The sequence below is a fragment of the Atheta coriaria genome, unplaced genomic scaffold (assembly GCF_025399875.1).
Source record: "Atheta coriaria isolate IRGN ID8LTWV9N9 unplaced genomic scaffold, Caltech_Dcor_3.1 hic_scaffold_2_pilon, whole genome shotgun sequence".
NCBI lineage: Eukaryota > Metazoa > Arthropoda > Insecta > Coleoptera > Staphylinidae > Dalotia > Dalotia coriaria.
Window position 1 is genome coordinate 1,807,738 of NW_027045444.1, and position 18,429 is coordinate 1,826,166.

The 18,429-nt window shown below is 35.8% G+C and overlaps 3 protein-coding genes and 1 long non-coding RNA gene across 24 annotated transcripts; 2 read left to right on the plus strand and 2 right to left on the minus strand.

Annotated features, from left to right (window-relative positions):
* Positions 1–301: 301 nt before the first annotated feature.
* On the plus strand, positions 302–9,873 carry LOC135797941 (ankyrin repeat domain-containing protein 50). The gene is given in 7 exon segments (XM_065310546.1): positions 302–575; positions 3,665–3,880; positions 4,161–5,933; positions 5,936–7,723; positions 7,784–8,131; positions 8,193–8,364; positions 8,426–9,873. Coding segments are annotated over 6 exon segments (4,383 nt in total). The 5' UTR covers positions 302–575; positions 3,665–3,747; the 3' UTR covers positions 8,595–9,873.
* Positions 9,874–9,934: 61 nt separating this feature from the next.
* On the minus strand, positions 9,935–10,937 carry LOC135797961 (trypsin-7-like). Its single transcript, XM_065310591.1, has 3 exons — positions 10,647–10,937; positions 10,155–10,576; positions 9,935–10,098 (listed from the first exon to the last, which is right to left on the minus strand). Exons 1-3 carry the CDS (start codon positions 10,864–10,866, stop codon positions 9,952–9,954), a joined length of 789 nt encoding a protein of 262 aa, XP_065166663.1. The 5' UTR covers positions 10,867–10,937; the 3' UTR covers positions 9,935–9,951.
* A 352-nt stretch (positions 10,938–11,289) lies between these two features.
* On the plus strand, positions 11,290–15,198 carry HDAC3 (histone deacetylase 3). 3 transcript variants are annotated; one of them, XM_065310566.1, is made up of 6 exons: positions 11,290–11,433; positions 11,566–11,840; positions 11,908–12,096; positions 12,165–12,377; positions 12,442–13,135; positions 13,359–15,198. In XM_065310566.1, exons 2-5 carry the CDS (start codon positions 11,636–11,638, stop codon positions 13,128–13,130), a joined length of 1,296 nt encoding a protein of 431 aa, XP_065166638.1. In that variant the 5' UTR covers positions 11,290–11,433; positions 11,566–11,635; the 3' UTR covers positions 13,131–13,135; positions 13,359–15,198. The 3 variants fall into 3 exon arrangements, with proteins under 3 accessions (XP_065166638.1, XP_065166649.1, XP_065166629.1); XM_065310577.1 differs by lacking the exon at positions 13,359–15,198 and adding an exon at positions 13,238–13,267; XM_065310557.1 differs by lacking the exon at positions 13,359–15,198 and having other exon boundaries at positions 12,442–13,267.
* A 710-nt stretch (positions 15,199–15,908) lies between these two features.
* LOC135803458 (uncharacterized) lies at positions 15,909–17,728 on the minus strand. 19 transcript variants are annotated; one of them, XR_010550808.1, is made up of 6 exons: positions 17,518–17,728; positions 16,720–17,442; positions 16,559–16,602; positions 16,394–16,437; positions 16,224–16,271; positions 15,909–16,106 (listed from the first exon to the last, which is right to left on the minus strand). It is a non-coding gene; the product is annotated as an uncharacterized lncRNA (long non-coding RNA). The 19 variants fall into 19 exon arrangements; XR_010550809.1 differs by having other exon boundaries at positions 16,390–16,437; XR_010550811.1 differs by having other exon boundaries at positions 16,555–16,602.
* Positions 17,729–18,429: the final 701 nt, after the last annotated feature.

Consider the following 18,429-nt stretch of genomic DNA (forward strand, 5'->3'; position numbering starts at 1 on the left):
AGTTCAGATTTTCACTGCCAGGCGTCGCTAGCATTGCTCAATTATACCATGTGCTTAAAGTTAAACATAAATTAGTTTTTCATACTTTTAACAAAAACTTTTGAAGTTTTTCATAATTTTCAATCATTATATAACCAAACATTAAATTTATAACAAAAACCGCTTCATAAATAACAAAAATAACAATTTTTAAACTTAATAAAACAGCTAGACATAATGTATATAAACTACAGTTAATAATTCACACGAAAGATGGCGCTAGTGAAGTCAAATTAGTTCCTAATATTGCCACTAGAAACAATCAAGCGCTGCACTCAGCCGTCCGGCAGTGTTCTTGAAGAGTGCCCACGGAAATCTCATTTATTCATCTCGCGAGTCAACTGTGCGTCTAAAATCGCGACCAGAAACACATCTCACCAACGATCGAGTGAGTCATAATCATAACCAACAAAATGCAAATCTCCGAGTTGGTGCGCGAGTGAGTGTGGCTTGTGCGTGTGCTGCAATCCGCCCGCGTTTCGCGTCCCACAATCCAAACGGATATCCAACCACCACCGAACGCCTGAATATAACCGGTGAGTAGTCTTAGTCTTCATTTGTTTCATCTCTCTATGTGTCTACTTGTCAATGTAATGTGTATTCTCCACATTCTCCACCCTCGGTGTTTCCGTCATATTCAGTCTCTAATCAAAGAAATCACAGCCGTGTGATGCGGATGCGCGCAGGATGTCAAAACAACTATAAATAGTCTCGCAGCCGCCACCAACGCAAACACAATATTTATTAATGCACGCATTTTTCATGTATTGTGCAATAAGAATAGAATTTTACGTTTTTTAGGTCACATTTTTGGTTTGTGGTTTATTTTTGTATGTGTGATGCTTTAATTGGGTTTTATGGGCGGTTTTATTCCAATCGGGGTTTTAATTATCATCTGTATAACATTCTGTGAGGATGTAATCGCGAATTTCGTGGGAAAACGCGGTGGATTTCCAGGCGTTTGCATTGAAACGGTGTGTGAAAATGTTGTACTAGTTTTTTTCTGTATTGCTGAGATCATATTCATAAAATGAGTATGAGTTGTGTGATATGAGTGAGTCATTCATTTAAGTTTTAAGTTTATGCGTTTTTTCATTCTTCGGTTGGTTTACATGTCGTGAACATCTCACAGTGAGATTATTCGGTGTTCAAGGGGATTACAGGTGCAGTAAATGGTATTCGTGTTATGTTTTGTTTTGTTTAGTTCGTTGTGTGTGGTCGTAAGGTGTGCGAAATGTGAGATATGATTGGAAACATTGATTTGTGTTTATAAGTGTTAAGTGAGGTAATTGTGGGTTATTGATATTTATGCAGTATACAGTATACTGTGGGTTTGTGTTGAAATTAGTCATTAGTCAGGTAGATAGGTGAATTATTTTATGTGTTTATTTTATTTACTAGATATAAATACTAAATACTAGGTGTTAGTGGGTTGAATTATTTATTTTTTGAGTGTTTGAGTGATTAGTTTAGTTTTTTATTGATAAAAATGATGAATATTAGTCATATTTGTGATTAAATTGATGATAATTTTAATTCCAGTTGTGATAGGTTAGTAATTCTTTGAGATTGTTGTAAATGTTGTCGTGTTTTATCTAATTATGAGTTTTTGTGATTGTTGGTACATTCTCTTTGGTAAAATTTATAAATTAGCTATTTTTAGTGATAAAATTCGTTATAACTTTTAAAGAAACTGAGGTGGATGAATAATTCTTTCTTCTACTTGTAGTTCTCTTCATATTCTTCCTATTTAGTACATTTTTTAATTATAACTTTGTTAGTTAAGTATTTATTGAGGTAAATGTAAAATATTTCAATTTTTGAGGTTAAAATAGGTTATAACTTTTAAACAAAAATAAATAGACCAATAATTCTTTCTGCTATGTGTAGATCAGTTATTATTTTGTATAATAGCAACTTCTTATAATTGTGTAGGTGTTAATTTGGTTTTTATTGCGATAAAATACGTAAATAATGTCATTTTGAGGTTAAATTTGGTTATAATTTTAAAATCGCGAGAAATAATTGATTGATTCTTTCTTTTTACTATATTTGTATTCATTTTCTATCAACATACTAATTTTTTAAGTCTTGTTTCATATTAATTTAATTTTTATTGAGGAAAATAGCAAAAAAATTCAAATTTTTTGGTTAAAATTGCTTTTAACTTTGCAAGTGCTTCAAATTAAACTTACATTAAACAAATGTATTTTTGCACATAGATAATACCTGTTACTATATGATCCCAAATTTACACAATGTTATCACACCATTCGTTAAGTTTTTATTGACAAAAAGTGGGGAAATATATAAAGTTCTGATGTTAAAATGAGTCAAAACATTTAAACAAAAGATAATAAACGAATAATGCATTCTTTTGTTTATAGGACTTTTCTTATTTTATTAAAAGTTATGTTTTTTATCGCGAAAAGACGCCAAAATATTGTATTTTAGTGGTTAAAATTGATTATAACTTAATAACAGCGTCTGATAAACGAATAAATCTTTATTCTACTTGTAGGTTACTTCTAATTTTATCAAATATCAAATTTTCACACTTATCTAATCATTAATTCAATTTTTATGGCGACAAAACAAAAAAAATTACATTAGTAAGACTAAAATGTTTATAACTTTAGAAACACATGAGATAAACAAGTTATTCTTATTTTTGCTTGTAGAAATTTCAAACGGAATATTTTCACAATTTCATTTCTGTCCGTTATGTTTTTATTGAGGAAAGCGCAAAATATAACCGTTTTTGGGATTTAAAACGAGTAATAACATTAGAATTACACGCTATGAACAAAGTATTTTCTTTTAAACTTACAGTTCTTGTTTTTATTTACTAAGTTTTAAAATTTCACATTAAAATAGTTATTAATACATTTTTTATTGTGAAAAACACAGAAAAATATAATATTTGAGGGTAAAATTGCCTGTAAAATTTAAACAACTTGTTACAAACAAATAATCCTTCATTTTATTTAAATATTGTCTCTAGATTTACCAAGTATCCAATTTTCTGATTACAATAGTTGTTAGTAAAGTTTTTATGATGAAAAAACGCTGAAATATTCTTTTTGAGGTTAAAATTGCCCATAAAATTATATCTATTTGTTAATAACATTCTTATGGTCATAGATCTATTTTTGATTTACTAAGTACCATATTTTCACATTAAAATAATTGTTAGTTAAGTTTTTACTGTGAAAAAACGCAGAAAATATATTTTTTGGGGTTAAGATTTAAAACAACTGGTTAAAAATAAATAATTCTTCCTTATACTTGAAAATCTTATTTTAATTTACAAAATATCAAATTTTCATATTAATAGGGTCCTTAGTTAAGTTTTTATTTCAAAAAAATGAACATCGAAACAATTTTTTTCTTCTTTTATTTTCCTCCAACAAAAAATCCTGTTAAACCCATTTGAACTCAATTTATAAGGTGAATAATCCATATCATAATATCTTTAACCCATTGTAATTCCAATTGTATTCTCATTCATTCATAGACTGATACGATAGATCATTTTCAATTAGTTGAGTTAACCGCTGAATAAGTTGTCTCAGTGCTTACACACCGCGACAACACCACTTGACTATAATTCCCATTGTTGTAGATGTGGAGTATGCGCTCGGGCCGCGATAACAAATTGATGATCTGATGCATTGAGCCCGCCACACGTCGCTCGAAGAAGATCGAATGAAAATGCAGCAGCCGCATCAGCAGCACGACGACCGGAAGAAGTTCTACTGTCGCGAGTGGGCCTTCCAGAAGCTGCTGCACTGCCTGGATCAACGTCCCGTGTCAAAGACATGTGGGGCATTATTATTAGGTAAGAAATATTAAATTAAAAATTGATCAAAATTGATTTTTTATATTTTTTAGTGTTTTTTTTTTCAATTTTTGAGGAAAATATTTTAATTTTTTTTATAAAACGTTTCCTATGTTCTTCTCAATACTTCTGAGAATATCTACACAAAATTTCATGATGATCCATTGAGTAGTTTTGATGTTAAAGTGTAACAAACATACAAATTTCACAAAATTCCACATTTTTCCCACAAAAACATCAAATTTCCTAAGAACCATTAAAAACATCAATTATATTTTAGGTGGGCCTGGTTGTGGTAAAACCACATTCTGCTCGGAGCTATGCTGGCCCTCCCAGGGTCCTTCAGGACGCCAACAACGCGCATTAAACCGAAGACTACTCGCACATCACTTCCTCCAGGGCCACAACGAGAAATCCCTCTCTCTGAGCGAATTCGTCCGCTCTCTAGTAACACAAATCCTCAACCACTCAACAGAGAGTCACAAAGAGCGCTCCATACGACGCAAACTACAAAGCGGCATCACCTCCGAATCAGAACCAACAACAACAAACACATACGATTCCTGCGATGAAAATGGCAGTTTACAACGCAAAACACCTTCTACATCTGCATCTGCAACAGTTGACACACCACCAATACCCAATCTACCTGTAAATCCACGCACACTCATCGCCGACGCATATTTAGAGAAGTTAAAGTCAGATACAGAGATACAAATCGCTCTGCGTGCGAAAAACATTGAAAGCAACCCGGACGACTGCCTCAAACGAGCACTACTCTTCCCTCTGCTTGAAATCGACCCGCCAAAGACAAGTTTATTCATTTTAATCGATTCCATCGATGAACATTCATTCATTTATTTAAATTCAACACTTACAAGGTCAAAACCACGCGATAGATCATCACAAAGCAAAACAATTGCTGAATTATTAGCGAATCATCATCACTTATTCCCCCAGTGGTTGTTATTGGTATGCACAGCAAGGAAACAATCGAAAAGCATCGCGAAAATGTTCACAGGATTCAGAAAACTATCATTAGACGACCTGAGAAAATCACAAGTCGTCAGAGATGTCCAACAGTATATCCTAGCTAGGTTAGATCAGGAAAACAGTCTGCGACAACACATAAGTAGAGATACAGCTGAAATGCTGAATCAACTACATATTAAATCGAATGGATGTTTTTTGTATCTAGAAAAAGTCTTAGATGGTGTCTCGGATAATTTTATTGTCCTCAGAGAAGTCCGGGAGATACCAGGAACACTGAATGGTTTATATCTTTGGTTATGTCAAAGATTATTCAATCGAAGACAATTTGCAAAGGTACAACCACTATTAAACATCATTCTAGCAGCTAAATGTTCATTAAATGAACAATTATTATTTGATATATTGCGTATTAATAATGTGACAAGTGAAGATTTCAAAAAACGTTTTCAGTTGTTAAAGAGAGTTATTGTCGTGTCAAGGTCAGGTAATATTAGGTTATTTCATCATTCATTCGCTGAGTGGTTGCTGGATATAAAACACTGCACACAGAAGTATTTATGTAATATCTACGAAGGGCATATTGTCCTGGCTATGTATTACACTCTGCATGCGAAGTATTTGAGTAATCAAGAGATATATGATTATGCTTTTCATTTGACTCGCATGGAGCAGTACATGAGTGAAAAAGAGCAGAAGGGTAAGCATTCGAAGAAGAACAACTGCTTGAATACCAGTTTAAATACAAGCGTACAGCTTGATAATACACTGGAGAAGTCATCGACAGAGATTTATTGTGATCTCAAAGCTTTGGAAGAGGTTAAAAAGTTAGATGATGTCGAAGTTAATAACTTCGATGAAGTAGATGTGCAGCAAAAGGATGATTTTCCTATTTATGCACAGGTTATCAAAAAAGACAAGATGGCTGATGTTGTTGAAGACAAACAAGAAAAAACCCTGGATGTGCATACTTTAACTGTCTTATGGTTGATTCTAAGCGGATGTAATGTTGAAGATTGTTTATTGGAAGGTAATGAAATCACGGGAGTGAATTTCGGTGCGTTTTACCAACAGATCCAAAAGTATTGAAATTATTGTTAGAAGCAGGCGCTGTTGAGCAGAATGATATCGATGCGGATGGTGAATATGAATCGCAAGCATCCATAGCTTCCATTGTCTCAACATCATCAGAACAAAGCCCTGAACCTTTGTTTGATGTACAAGATGTGCATGGTTTGCATGTAGCAGCGAGATTAGGACAAGCGCAAGTTGTAAGAGTGTTATTGGAAGCTGGCGCGAGTCCTGATCAAGTTGACATGGATGGTTGGACACCCCTGAAGGCGGCCGCATGGGGTGGTTATACAGAAGTAGTGGAATTACTAGTAAAACGTGGTTGTAACTTGGATGTAATGGATGGTGAGCATAGAACAGCGCTGAGAGCAGCCGCATGGTCAGGACATGAAGAAATAGTTAAGATTTTGATCACGCATGGCGCTGATGTCAATCTGAGCGATCATGAAGGCCGAACAGCGTTGATTGCGGCTGCGTACATGGGCCACGCTGAGATTGTGGATCATTTATTGGAACATGGCGCGAATATTGATCATGCTGACGCTGATGGACGTACAGCGTTATCTGTAGCTGCATTGTGTGCACCACGGACTCCAGGGGTGGGTGTAGTGCAGACTTTACTCGAGCGCGGCGCTACTGTTGATCATAAGGATAAGGAAGGTATGACGCCATTGTTGGTAGCGTCATTTGAAGGTCACAAAGACGTGTGTGAACTGTTGCTTGAGAATGAATCCGATGTGGATCATTGTGACAATAGTGGTCGGAGTCCACTCTGGGCGGCTGCTAGTATGGGTCATGCGCCTGTAGTTGCTTTACTTCTATTCTGGGGTTGTTGTATTGATTCGATGGATTCGGAAGGTCGGACTGTGTTGTCAGTAGCCGCGGCACAAGGTTGTGTTGATGTAGTTCGACAGTTACTCGACAGGGGGCTGGATGAGCAACATCGTGATAATTCCGGATGGACGCCATTGCATTACGCCGCGTTTGAGGGACATCAAGATGTTTGTGAAGCATTATTAGACGCTGGAGCAAGAGTAGATGAAACTGATAACGAAGGTAAAGCACCATTGGCTCTAGCGTGTCAAGGCGGACACACTGCGTTGGTGAATCTTTTCATTGATAAATACTCTGCGCCGTATGATCAAAAACCGCACGATGGGAAAACCGCGTTGAGGTTGGCAGCACTCGAAGGTCATTATGATATTGTACAAGTATTACTCTCGCAAGGGGCGGATATTGATATGAAAGATTCCGATGGTAGGAGTACACTGTATGTGCTTGCTTTGGATAATCGACTACCGATGACCAAATATTTCATTCAGCAAGGCGCGGATGTTGAAACAAGAGATTTAGAAGGACGGACGCCATTACATGTGAGTGCATGGCAGGGACATACGGAAATGGTGCAGATGTTGTTGACAGTTGGACGCGCACGCGTAGACGCCGTGGATTTAGAGAATAGAACAGCGCTGCATTCGGCGAGTTGGCAAGGGCATAGTGATATTGTTAAACTATTGCTGGAGCATGGCGCGATGCCGGATCACACTTGTAATCAAGGTGCGACTGCGCTGGGGATAGCTGCGCAGGAAGGTCATGAGTTGTGTGTGGTTGCGTTGTTGGAACATGGCGCAGATCCGAATCATTCGGACGCTTGTGGGAGGAATGCATTGCGGGTTGCGGCGAAATCTGGCCATCGAGGTGTTGTTAGACTTCTGGAGGAGTATAATGCTAGGTCACACAAGGCGGCACACACTAGCAGTAGTGCTAATTCTATTACATCAGGTAATTATTAATACATAACCTTAATTTTTCAACGTAACCTTACTTTTTTTTAAATTTTAGGTTCTACTGCAGAAACAAAACCATCCTGTGCGATATTCTTCCCCGGAGCTTCCGAATGGTATGACCAACAGCGTAGATCCATGGTCTCGCTGGGGAATCACAGTTCCAACTCGAAATCGAGTTCGAATCTGACTGGTTCCAGCCATTCGAGTCGACATGGTGACCGGCCACGTGATTCAAATCCAGCTCCCATGTCTTTCACGCAGCAGTTACAGCAGTGTAGTCGTGGTGGAAAAACACGACCGTTGAGTAAATTGTTATCACCGCTGCAGAGTGAACCGCAGAGTCCGATTTATGCGTCGCCGCCATTGAGTCCAGTGCATGATACGCCTGCGCCGAATATTTTTGGTAACATAACCTAATATAACCTATATTTTTATGGTTTTATGTAATATTATCTTATTTTTAGGTGCTATGAATATTTATCAACCTGTTCTGAGACAAAATAACTTCGCGAAAGCCCCAGACACACATTTCGCTCGTGATACTCACATGCGTATCATTTTGGGTAATAATAGCGCAACATCCAATGGCGCAGCGTCGAAATCTGAGAAAAATAAGAATTCTGATAGTAATTCAAGGTATAACCTATAAATTTTAATATTTTTACTCATTTCTAACCTATTTTATGTTTACTTTTAGTTCTAAACCTAAAAGAAATGGTATTGTAACGAACCCCGCGTTACGCTTAGTCGCAAACGTGAAAAACGGTCTGGATACAGCCGCAGCCAACCTGCGCAAGTCCGCCAGCGGCGCGAATCCCAGCACGAAAACAAACAGCTTCCACTGGCGGAAGGAAACGCCGCTATAACAGCAGCGGACGACGGGACATCGCCGCACCCGGAGCTACGTCGACACCACGACGGGCTTCAGCTACCTTTCGATGTCCTGAACGCCCTGCCCTTGACACCTCCACCCTAACTAAAACACTACTTATCTAATGATCTACACAGCGCGCGCGCCCGCAATTTAACCAGAAACCAAAGCGTATTCTTAATTTTTAACTTTTCTGGAGCAAGCAGTTGTAGTTGAAGGGTTGTACTAATGAAACTATTAAAGGATTGTACATTGTTAGCATTTAGGAGCACGCCGCATACGCTGCACCGCTCTAAACAAGACAAAAAATAATGAATATTTTTGTGCGAATTGAACGCAAATGCGATGAAACGAAGCCGCACTAGTCAATAGCTGTTAATTGAGTAATTTAAACACACAATTCACAAAGTACAGTACGTAAACGAACGTAATAACAAATGTATACATATATACAAGCATTAAACAAAGTCATATTTTACTGAAGGATGGATACACAAACAATATCTAGATTAATTTAATGTGTAATAAGTAATCTGCAATAAGTAAGCAAGAACAATATGCACCTAGTCGACAAGTCTGTTTACAGACTGTTTAATTCGTAGAATTAATTATTTTCTATTGTTTTTTTTTATGTATTTGAAGGGGCCTAACACACATACAGAGAAAGAGCGAGGGAAAGAATTGCAAATGAAATGAAATCTTGTTTAAAATTTAAATTATTGGTTTTGATTAGTCTCGTAGTCTTGTGAAGAATTAGGATTGTGTATTTTGTGATAATTGATAATTATGTCTCTTGGTTGAAAACAATTACAGCAGTACTAGTATTCGAACAATGTGTAAACTATACATACAATAGCAATTTATTATGTAATCACTATGTAACATTTGAAAAATGATAACATGATAACCGAGATGAAATTGGAATTTGTGGGGAGAGAGAAAGAGGAAGAAATATTTAATTTTTATACTGCTGCTGTATTAATAATCGACGATAACGTAAGAAACGGAGTGCAAATTGAATTCGAAGAGTTGAAAGAAGTATCTGAGTGTAGACAAAATAATATTTTATGTGGACGTGATGCATTTAAAATTTAGAGTTTTAGCGCATGGAACCGAATTCAGTTGTAACACACAATAAAACCAGACAAATATTGCGTAGAACTGTCGAATCTCTTGCAAATAATATTGGATTATGTGCAGTATTAAATAAACACGTGTAAAAACATTAAAAGAAGAGAAATAATGAATGTAACCTCAATTTTTAGCTTGTAAAATGTTGTGATTGATGTTAATGTTAAGATTTTAAGGTTATGAGTTCATATTTTTGTTATGATATGTTATTTACATTATGTTTATTGTTTCAGATGTGAATTTATAAAATCTAGAACTTTTGGTACGTTTGTATAAACACCAGGAGTTGTCCCATCTGCACAGGCAATGCCCCAGGATACTATACCGATTAATTCTCCTCTGCCATACATTGGACCGCCGGAATCACCCTTAAAAGTAAGAATATTTTAATATTTAACTATTAAACACTAAAATTTTATCTTACTGTGCATGCATCTTGTCTTAAATAATAATTCTGTGCGCAAAACATTCTTTCAGTGATGGCTCCTGGTGGAAACAATGAAACGCAATCTTTTGTGCTTATTACTCTTTGGGAAGCGCTCTGTAAACGTTTCGACGGTGTAGAATCATCGTTTGGATCAGTTGTGCCCCATCCTAATACAACTGTCCCTAAACCTGTTTGTGGTGAGTCGTTTTTATCCGGGAGAGGAATAGGTGCGATTGTTCCTTTTGAATCTTTGAAGTTGAGATCTTTTGATAGGACTATTATTGCTACATCGTAATCAGCGTTTTTGCGATTGTATTCAGGGTGTTTTATTACTTGTGAGACGTTGAGGAGTAATCCACCGTGGTCGTAATAAGTTGAACCAACGCGTACTTTGTAAAATTCTGTTGCAAAAACATCACCTGGGATAACAAAAGGTAATACAAAGATGGCCGACTCTAGATGTAAACAAATTATTATATTGATGCTTACAATGTGCTGCTGTTACAATAATCCGGTTGGAAACAATGGCACCTCCACATTTATGATCTCCATCTACTTGTAGCGATGCCATAAAAGGGAAGTATTGGATATCTACTGAGTAGCCATTAATTATTCTCCCGCCTAATTTTGCTTTGATTGTTTTTATTGATAAAATCACAATGAATATGACTAAACATTGCTTAAACAGCTTGTTTTCCTTAGAAGTCATGTTTTGTTATTTAAAAGTTAAAAAATACTCGGACGGGAACGTGTTTGACGAAGTTACGATAGCAGAAATGCGTGAAACGCTTACTGATAAGAGAAACATTAATTATTTGCACTTTAAAATATGCTAATATACGTGGTATACTGTTAAATGGATATTTATTATCTATACAAGTATGTATACAAATAAATTGCTGTTTGTTAGACCGGCTAAAATTTTAAAAAAGCAAATTTTATCTGAAAAATGCTTCAATTGCAAGGCAAAATTTGAGTTTTTGACTAGAAATAAGGGGGAAGGAGTAATAGAATTTATTCAATATTAATATTTTCTATAAATATTATTGTTGCAATAAATAGTTTTATTGTTGTTTACATTTTTTCTCATCACCATCATTCAAACATTGATGTTTACACTGGTGTAAACAAAATATGTACATTGGGTTGCCTACTCAGTTGCGCGTAGCGTCGTTAGTTTACGTCCACTTTGCTTGGTTATAAACCCTTTTCTGCTGCAAAACGTCTTATTTTCGAATGAAAACACCGCTTTAATTAACAAAATGTGTTTGCAAAAGTATGTAGAATATTCGTTTTACATGTGAGAGTGAAGGCGCGAGTGTAGTCCTCGGCTATGAACGATAAATTCCACTTAACCAAGCGTCTACTTTGTGTTGTCGCGTTTTTATTAATTATTTTGTTTTTTAAGCTATTATTCGAAGTAGACTGAACCCACACACACCTATTTCACTACCCGAAGAGATTACAACGACCACAACATGTCCACGAAAAAGGTATCCTACTTCTACAACCCTGATGTTGGCAATTTTCATTATGGCACTGGGCACCCGATGAAGCCCCACAGGCTATCAGTGATACACAGCCTTGTGTTGAATTATGGGCTACACAACAAAATGAGCATCTACAGACCATACAATGCCAGTGTTCATGATATGTGCAGGTTTCATTCAGATGAATACATAGGTATGAACAGAATTACATTTACTCCTGTTTTAAGCAAATAATTTAATTATTTTTTATATTTTCATAGATTTTCTTCAACGAGTAACTCCACAAAACATCCAGGCCTACACAAAACACCTCAGTCATTATAACGTTGGAGATGATTGTCCTGTTTTCTATGGATTGTTCGATTTCTGCTCAATGTACACTGGAGCTTCATTGGAAGGGGCGATGAAGTTGAATAATAATAATTGTGATATTGCTATCAATTGGTCAGGTAATAATTCACTTTAATATTATTAATATTTACATTTATTTACTTTTTTTTCTTATTTCTGGTTTCAGGTGGTTTACATCATGCGAAAAAGTTTGAAGCCTCAGGTTTTTGCTATGTGAATGATATAGTAATAGCAATTTTGGAGTTATTAAAGTATCACCCAAGAGTATTGTACATTGACATAGATGTACATCATGGAGACGGCGTTCAGGAAGCATTCTATCTTACTGATAGAGTTATGACAGTTAGTTTTCATAAGTATGGCAACTATTTTTTCCCTGGTAAGTTAAAAACCTTTATAATATTAATATTTATTTGTTTATAAAATATTGTTTTTAAATATAGGTACTGGTGATATGTACGAAGTAGGAGCAGAGTCTGGCCGTTATTACTCTGTGAACGTCCCATTCAAAGAAGGCATCGACGATTCTTCCTATTATCAAGTCTTCAAGCCTGTAATTTCCAACGTAATGGAATTTTACAATCCTACTGCAATCGTGCTGCAGTGCGGCGCGGATTCCCTCGCTAACGATCGCCTTGGTTGTTTTTCACTCTCTACAAAAGGTCACGGTGATTGCGTGAAATTTGTTAAAGATCTGAACGTGCCAACGCTTGTTGTTGGTGGTGGTGGATACACATTGAGAAATGTCGCGCGTTGTTGGACGTATGAAACTTCTCTGCTGGTTGATGAACAAATCAGTAATGAGTTACCCTATACTGAGTATTTGGAGTTTTTCGCGCCTGATTTTACGCTGCATCCTGAGGTTGTTACTAGACAAGAGAATGCTAATAGTAGACAATATCTGGAGGCAATTACTAAGTATGTCTATGATAATCTGAAGACGTGTCAGCATAGTCCCAGTGTACAGATGCATGATGTACCTTCTGATGCTATCATGGAAGATGAAAAGGTGAAGAAGGAGGAGGATCCAGATACGAGGATTTCACAGGAGTTGGAGGATAAGATGGTGGATGTGAAGAACGAGTTTTATGATGGTGATAAGGATCAGGACAAGCCTGATGAGGAGCCGTAGTTTTGGTATTATGGTTTATTTAATATCAAATTGATTGCAATTATTTAAGTAGATTTATTTTTGTATTTTATTTAATGTATTTTAACTTGTCACTCTGCATTGAAAAGGTATGAATAATAATATCCAGTTTGAAGGCGTTTGTGCTGTTTTAACGCGGAAGGGTTGCTCTAAAGGTTGCAGTTTCATTTCGTTTTTTTAATATATTAATTTCTTGTCGTCATTTTGTAGCTCAAGAGACGATGCCTACCCTTTCAAGCTCCTAAACCATCTGGAAGTGACCCTAGATGACCATTCAATACCACCATTTGTGATTTTGTGAAAACACGCCGTGGAAAATGCCTTAGAACATAGGAACCATAAGAGTGAATTTAAGTTTCTACCATTTTATGGAGTATTTTATTGTTGTTTCATCAGCGCCCCACATTCACTCTGTAGTGCGCCTAAAAGTGCCCCAAAATTACCATTAAAAACACCCCCTAATTGTGATTTTGTGAAAACACGCGGTGGAAAATGGGCTATAACTCGCGAATCATAAGGGTGATTTTTAGTTTCTTTGTATGAGTATATAGCTAAAGAGTTGATGTTTCATCTGCGCTTTAGATTCACCCTGTAGGGCACCTAGAAGTGCCTCAAAATGGCCGCTGAAAACACGCTTGTTTGTGATTTTGTGAAAACACGCGGTGGACAATGGGCTGTAACTCACGAACCATAAGGGTGATCTTCATTTTCTTTATATGAGTTTATAGCCAAAGACTTGCTGTTTCATCTGCGCTTTAGATTCACCCTGTAGGGCACCTAGAAGTGCCTCAAAATGGCCGCTGAAAACACGCTTGTTTGTGATTTTGTGAAAACACGCGGTGGAAAATGGGCTGTAACTCACGAACCATAAGGGTGATCTTCAGTTTCTTTATATGAGTTTATAGCTAAAGACTTGCTGTTTCATCTGCGCTTTAGATTCACCCTGTAGGGCACCTAGAAGTGCCTCAAAATGGCCGCTGAAAACACGCTTGTTTGTGATTTTGTGAGAACACGCTGTGGAAAATCGGCTATAACTCGCGAATCATAAGGGTGATTTTTAGTTTCTTTGTATGAGTTTATAGCTAGAGTGTTGTTGTTTCATCTGCACTCTAGATTCACCCTGTAGGGCACCTAGAAGTGCCTCGAAATGGCCGCTGAAAACACGCTTGTTTGTAATTTTGTGAAAACACGCGGTGGGAAATCGGCTATAACTCGCGAACCATAAGGGTAATTTTTAGTTTCTTTGTATGAGTTTATAGCTAAAGAGTTGCTGTTTCATCTGCGCTTTAGATTCACCCTGTGGGGCACCTAGAAGTGCCTCAAAATGGCCGCTGAAAACACGCTTGTTTGTAATTTTGTGAAAACACGCGGTGGAAAATCGGCTATAACTCGCGAACCATAAGGATAATTTTTAGTTTCTTTGTATGAGTTTATAGCTAAATAGTTGATGTTTCATCTGCGCTTTAGATTCACCCTGTGGGGCACCTAGAAGTGCCTCAAAATGGCCGCTGAAAACACGCTTGTTTGTGATTTTGTGAAAACACGCGGTGGAAAATGGGCTGTAACTCTCGAACCATAAGGGTGATTTTTAGTTTCTTTGTATGAGTTTATAGCTAAAGAGTTGCTGTTTTATCTGCGCTTTAGATTCATCCTGTAATGTGTCTAGAAGTGCTTCAAAATGACCGCTGAAAACACCCTTTTGTTTGTGATTTTGTGAAAACACGCGGTGGAAAATGGGTTATAACTCGCGAACTGTAGGGGTGATTTTTAGTTTCTTTGTATGAGTTTATAGCTAGAGAGTTGCTGCTTCATCTGCACTTTAGTTTCACCCTGTAGTGTGCCTACAAGTGCCTCAAAATGGCCGCTGAAAACACCCTTTTGTTTGTGATTTTGTGTAAGCACGCAGTGGAAAATGGGTCATAACTCACGAACCATGAAGTTGATTTTCACTTTTTTTTATATATTTAACCTATGAAAGAGTTGTTATTTATTGTAGAAATTTTTTATAGCCATGACATAAATTGTTTTTGTAATAAACAATATTTTTAAAGCTGTTCTAATTATTTTTCATCCCTAATTTTATTTGTTTTCAGATCTCAAACATTTATTCTTAGTTTAAAACTCGACGAAAGTTGGTTGAATATCTCTTATTTTATTCACAAATGTTTTGAAATCGTGCGAAGATCTGTCAAAACTCTACTACCTCCTCACACATTCTGCTATCCTAATATTAAAAATCAATTTTTCTCGTTATTTCGGACTGAAAATTAATTTAAAATACTGCTAGTGACCTCTGTCGATGAACACTATCTCAACTGACATTTTAAAAGTTTCATTAGATTTAATTTTTAAACATTAAATTTACCCGCCACTACAAGTTGCCGCCAAACCTGTATCAGCCTCCTCACACTTTCTGCGATCCGAATACCAAAATCTGAGTTGCGACTGTTTCGAGACAAAATTTTGCGTGATTTTGCCTCGCAGAGTCGACAAAATAAAGATTGAATATTCGGATCGCAGAAAGTTGAGGAGGCTGATACAGTTTTGGCGGAAACTAGTAATGTGCTGCCTCTGGTGGCGACGGACCGAAGTTTATATTTGAAGTTGTTGTAGTTTCCAATAAGTAGAGGGCGCTAGCATGCACTTTTCATAATAAATGATTTAAGGAATCGGTAAATATGTTATGGTGTTGAAATAAGAGAAATAATTATAATCAGAAAAACTAATAAAATATTCATTATTAAAGAAAACACACAAGCATAAATTTTGGAAGTCAATTTATGTTAAAATCACAAAAGTTATTTAAGATAGTAATACAGAACTTTAATATTTACAATTAAATGCAAGAATGGTCCTTCTTGCATGGATGTCTGGATGTCAGACTCTAACAATAACAAAGAATTTTAATACCTACAATTTGGTGAAAGACCGGTTGTCCTACGACATTGCGTTCGCCCGCTAAAGCAAAAAAACAACAAAATTAGCTGAGCAAAAAATACAAAAAGGGCATTTTTGTAGGTTTCCCGAGGGATAAACCAACAAATTATATATGAAAATAATAAAGAATTTTAATACCTACAATTTGGTGAAAGAACGGTTATCCTACGACATTGCGTTCGCCCGCTAAAGCAAAAAAACAACAAAATTAGCTGAGCAAAAAATACAAAAAGGGGCATTTTTGCAGGTTTCCCGAGGGATAAACCAACAAATTATATATGAAAATAATAAAGAATTTTAATACCTACAATTTGGTGAAAGAACGGTTGTCCTACAACATTGCGTTCGCCCGCTAAAGCAAAAAAACAACAAAATTAGCAGAGCAAAAAATACAAAAAGGGCATTTTCGTAGGTTTCCCGAGGGATAAACCAACAAATTATATATGAAAATAATAAAGAATTTTAATACCTACAATTTGGTAAAAGAACGGTTATCCTACGACATTGCGTTCGCCCGCTAAAGCAAAAAAACAACAAAATTAGCTGAGCAAAAAATACAAAAAGGGCATTTTTGCAGGTTTCCCGAGGGATAAACCAACAAATTATATATGAAAATAATAAAGAATTTTAATACCTACAATTTGGTTTTTTGGAGCAAAAAATTCAAAAAGGGCATTTAAAAGGGCAATTTAGTGAAAGAACGGTTATCCTACGACATTGCTATAAATGAATCTCCAAGTTCTGATAAGAACCATGATCTCATTTGTTTTAGGTGGATCTGCATCTGTAACTTCATTTACCTAAAAACTCATTCATATACAGAAGGACATACCTATATTTAACAACTACTTGTTGGTATCTTTGTAAAAGTAATTATGATAATATATATTTAAATAAACTTAAGTTCAATGCTGGCTCAACAACTCAAAAGTAACAGCTTTAGATCAAATCAAAGGTGATGCAAATGGCATGACAGCAACTTTACTCAGAAAATTCTGTCATCTAATGATCTTTGAACTTCAGGATACACACTCTACCTCAATTTAGCAGCTGATTATAACTAAAGGCTGGATAATTCATACCAAGATGCCAAGATAACAGTGATTTAAAGGTGATGCTTGTCTTGTTTCAGTACTTGATATTTAAGGTTGGCATAGTTCATGATACTCATAATTGAGTATTAAGAAACAATTAATCCATAACTTGTATTATCAGTAATATGTAGGCACTCTTCGTAGATAATACAACTGTATACACTGCTTCAGCACTTCAATCAGCTTTTGTACCATTCTTTACCAGCTATGTATTTGCGTTGGTAGTGTTAGGGAATGAAAATGTGCAAATTAACCAGTACCACCTGAAACAAAAAAGGCTTTTAAAGTGTTGTCTTAATGTTTATTAATTAATTATCTATTTATCTTATAGTAATTACATATTCTGCAGTTTTACACTGTCACACACAATTTGGAGAAGAATGATGAACATATGATGAATCAGAGGTTAGTTTACATATTGCTGTAATCATCGAAAAGTCGTTTGTTTTGAATGTATGAAAAGTTTATTTAATCTTCTAAAATCCTATCTTAATAACATTAATTTCCTTCAGATTGTATACTCTAGAACATAAATATTAACAAAGAATCAGCACGAAACAAACAAAAACAATAACATGAAAATTAAATTGAAATTAAACTAGTATCGCCCTCTATCCGCGTTTACCACAACTAAATTTAAATATCTTTCGAAACAAACTTAGAAGCCCCACCACTAGATGCCCATACCAGTATCGAAAAATTGCCAAAATATCTCAGCCTCCTCACACTTCTGCGATCCGAATATTAACAACGATTTTTGAACAATTTTTCAACGCGAAAACGTCTCAAAATTTTGTCCTATAAATTGAGTCGTGTTATTCGGATCGCAGAATGAGTGAGGAGGTATAAAATTTTCCAAAGATTTTCGAGCGATTTCAACACATTTTCAAATTACGATTACGGAATTTGTGAAAAAATTGAACTTATCCGCGGTTTGTTTAAATAATATTAATAATTTCACCCGGTTTAAGAATGTTGCAGACATTGCAAATTTCAAATTAAAAGAATTTATTAAAGTAATTTATAAAGTAAAACAAAACAAACACAAACTTCGAAAAAATCAAATTTTTAATTATTTCTGGGCTGGTTGGGGCCCAAAATGTAATTGCAAACAATAAATCAAATATCCGCTACAAAATAAAGAGAAAAACGTTGAAATCGGACCAGAAAGTCACGAGATATGGGATGTTTTCCACCTAAAAGTTGTTTTTGTACATTTCTGGTCAGTTTAGCCCCAAGGAAACCAAAAT

Coding starts and splice junctions, on each gene's coding strand:
- LOC135797961 (XM_065310591.1), bottom strand. CDS start 10,866: ATGACTTCTAAGGAAAACAAGCTGTTTAAGCAATGTTTAGTCATATTC. Junction 10,577..10,646: donor TATTGTAACAGCAGCACATT/GTAAGCATCAAT, acceptor TTGTTATCCCAG/GTGATGTTTTTGCAACAGAA. Junction 10,099..10,154: donor TAAGACAAGATGCATGCACA/GTAAGATAAAAT, acceptor CTTACTTTTAAG/GGTGATTCCGGCGGTCCAAT.
- HDAC3 (XM_065310566.1), top strand. CDS start 11,636: ATGTCCACGAAAAAGGTATCCTACTTCTACAACCCTGATGTTGGCAAT. Junction 11,841..11,907: donor TCATTCAGATGAATACATAG/GTATGAACAGAA, acceptor ATATTTTCATAG/ATTTTCTTCAACGAGTAACT. Junction 12,097..12,164: donor TATTGCTATCAATTGGTCAG/GTAATAATTCAC, acceptor TTCTGGTTTCAG/GTGGTTTACATCATGCGAAA.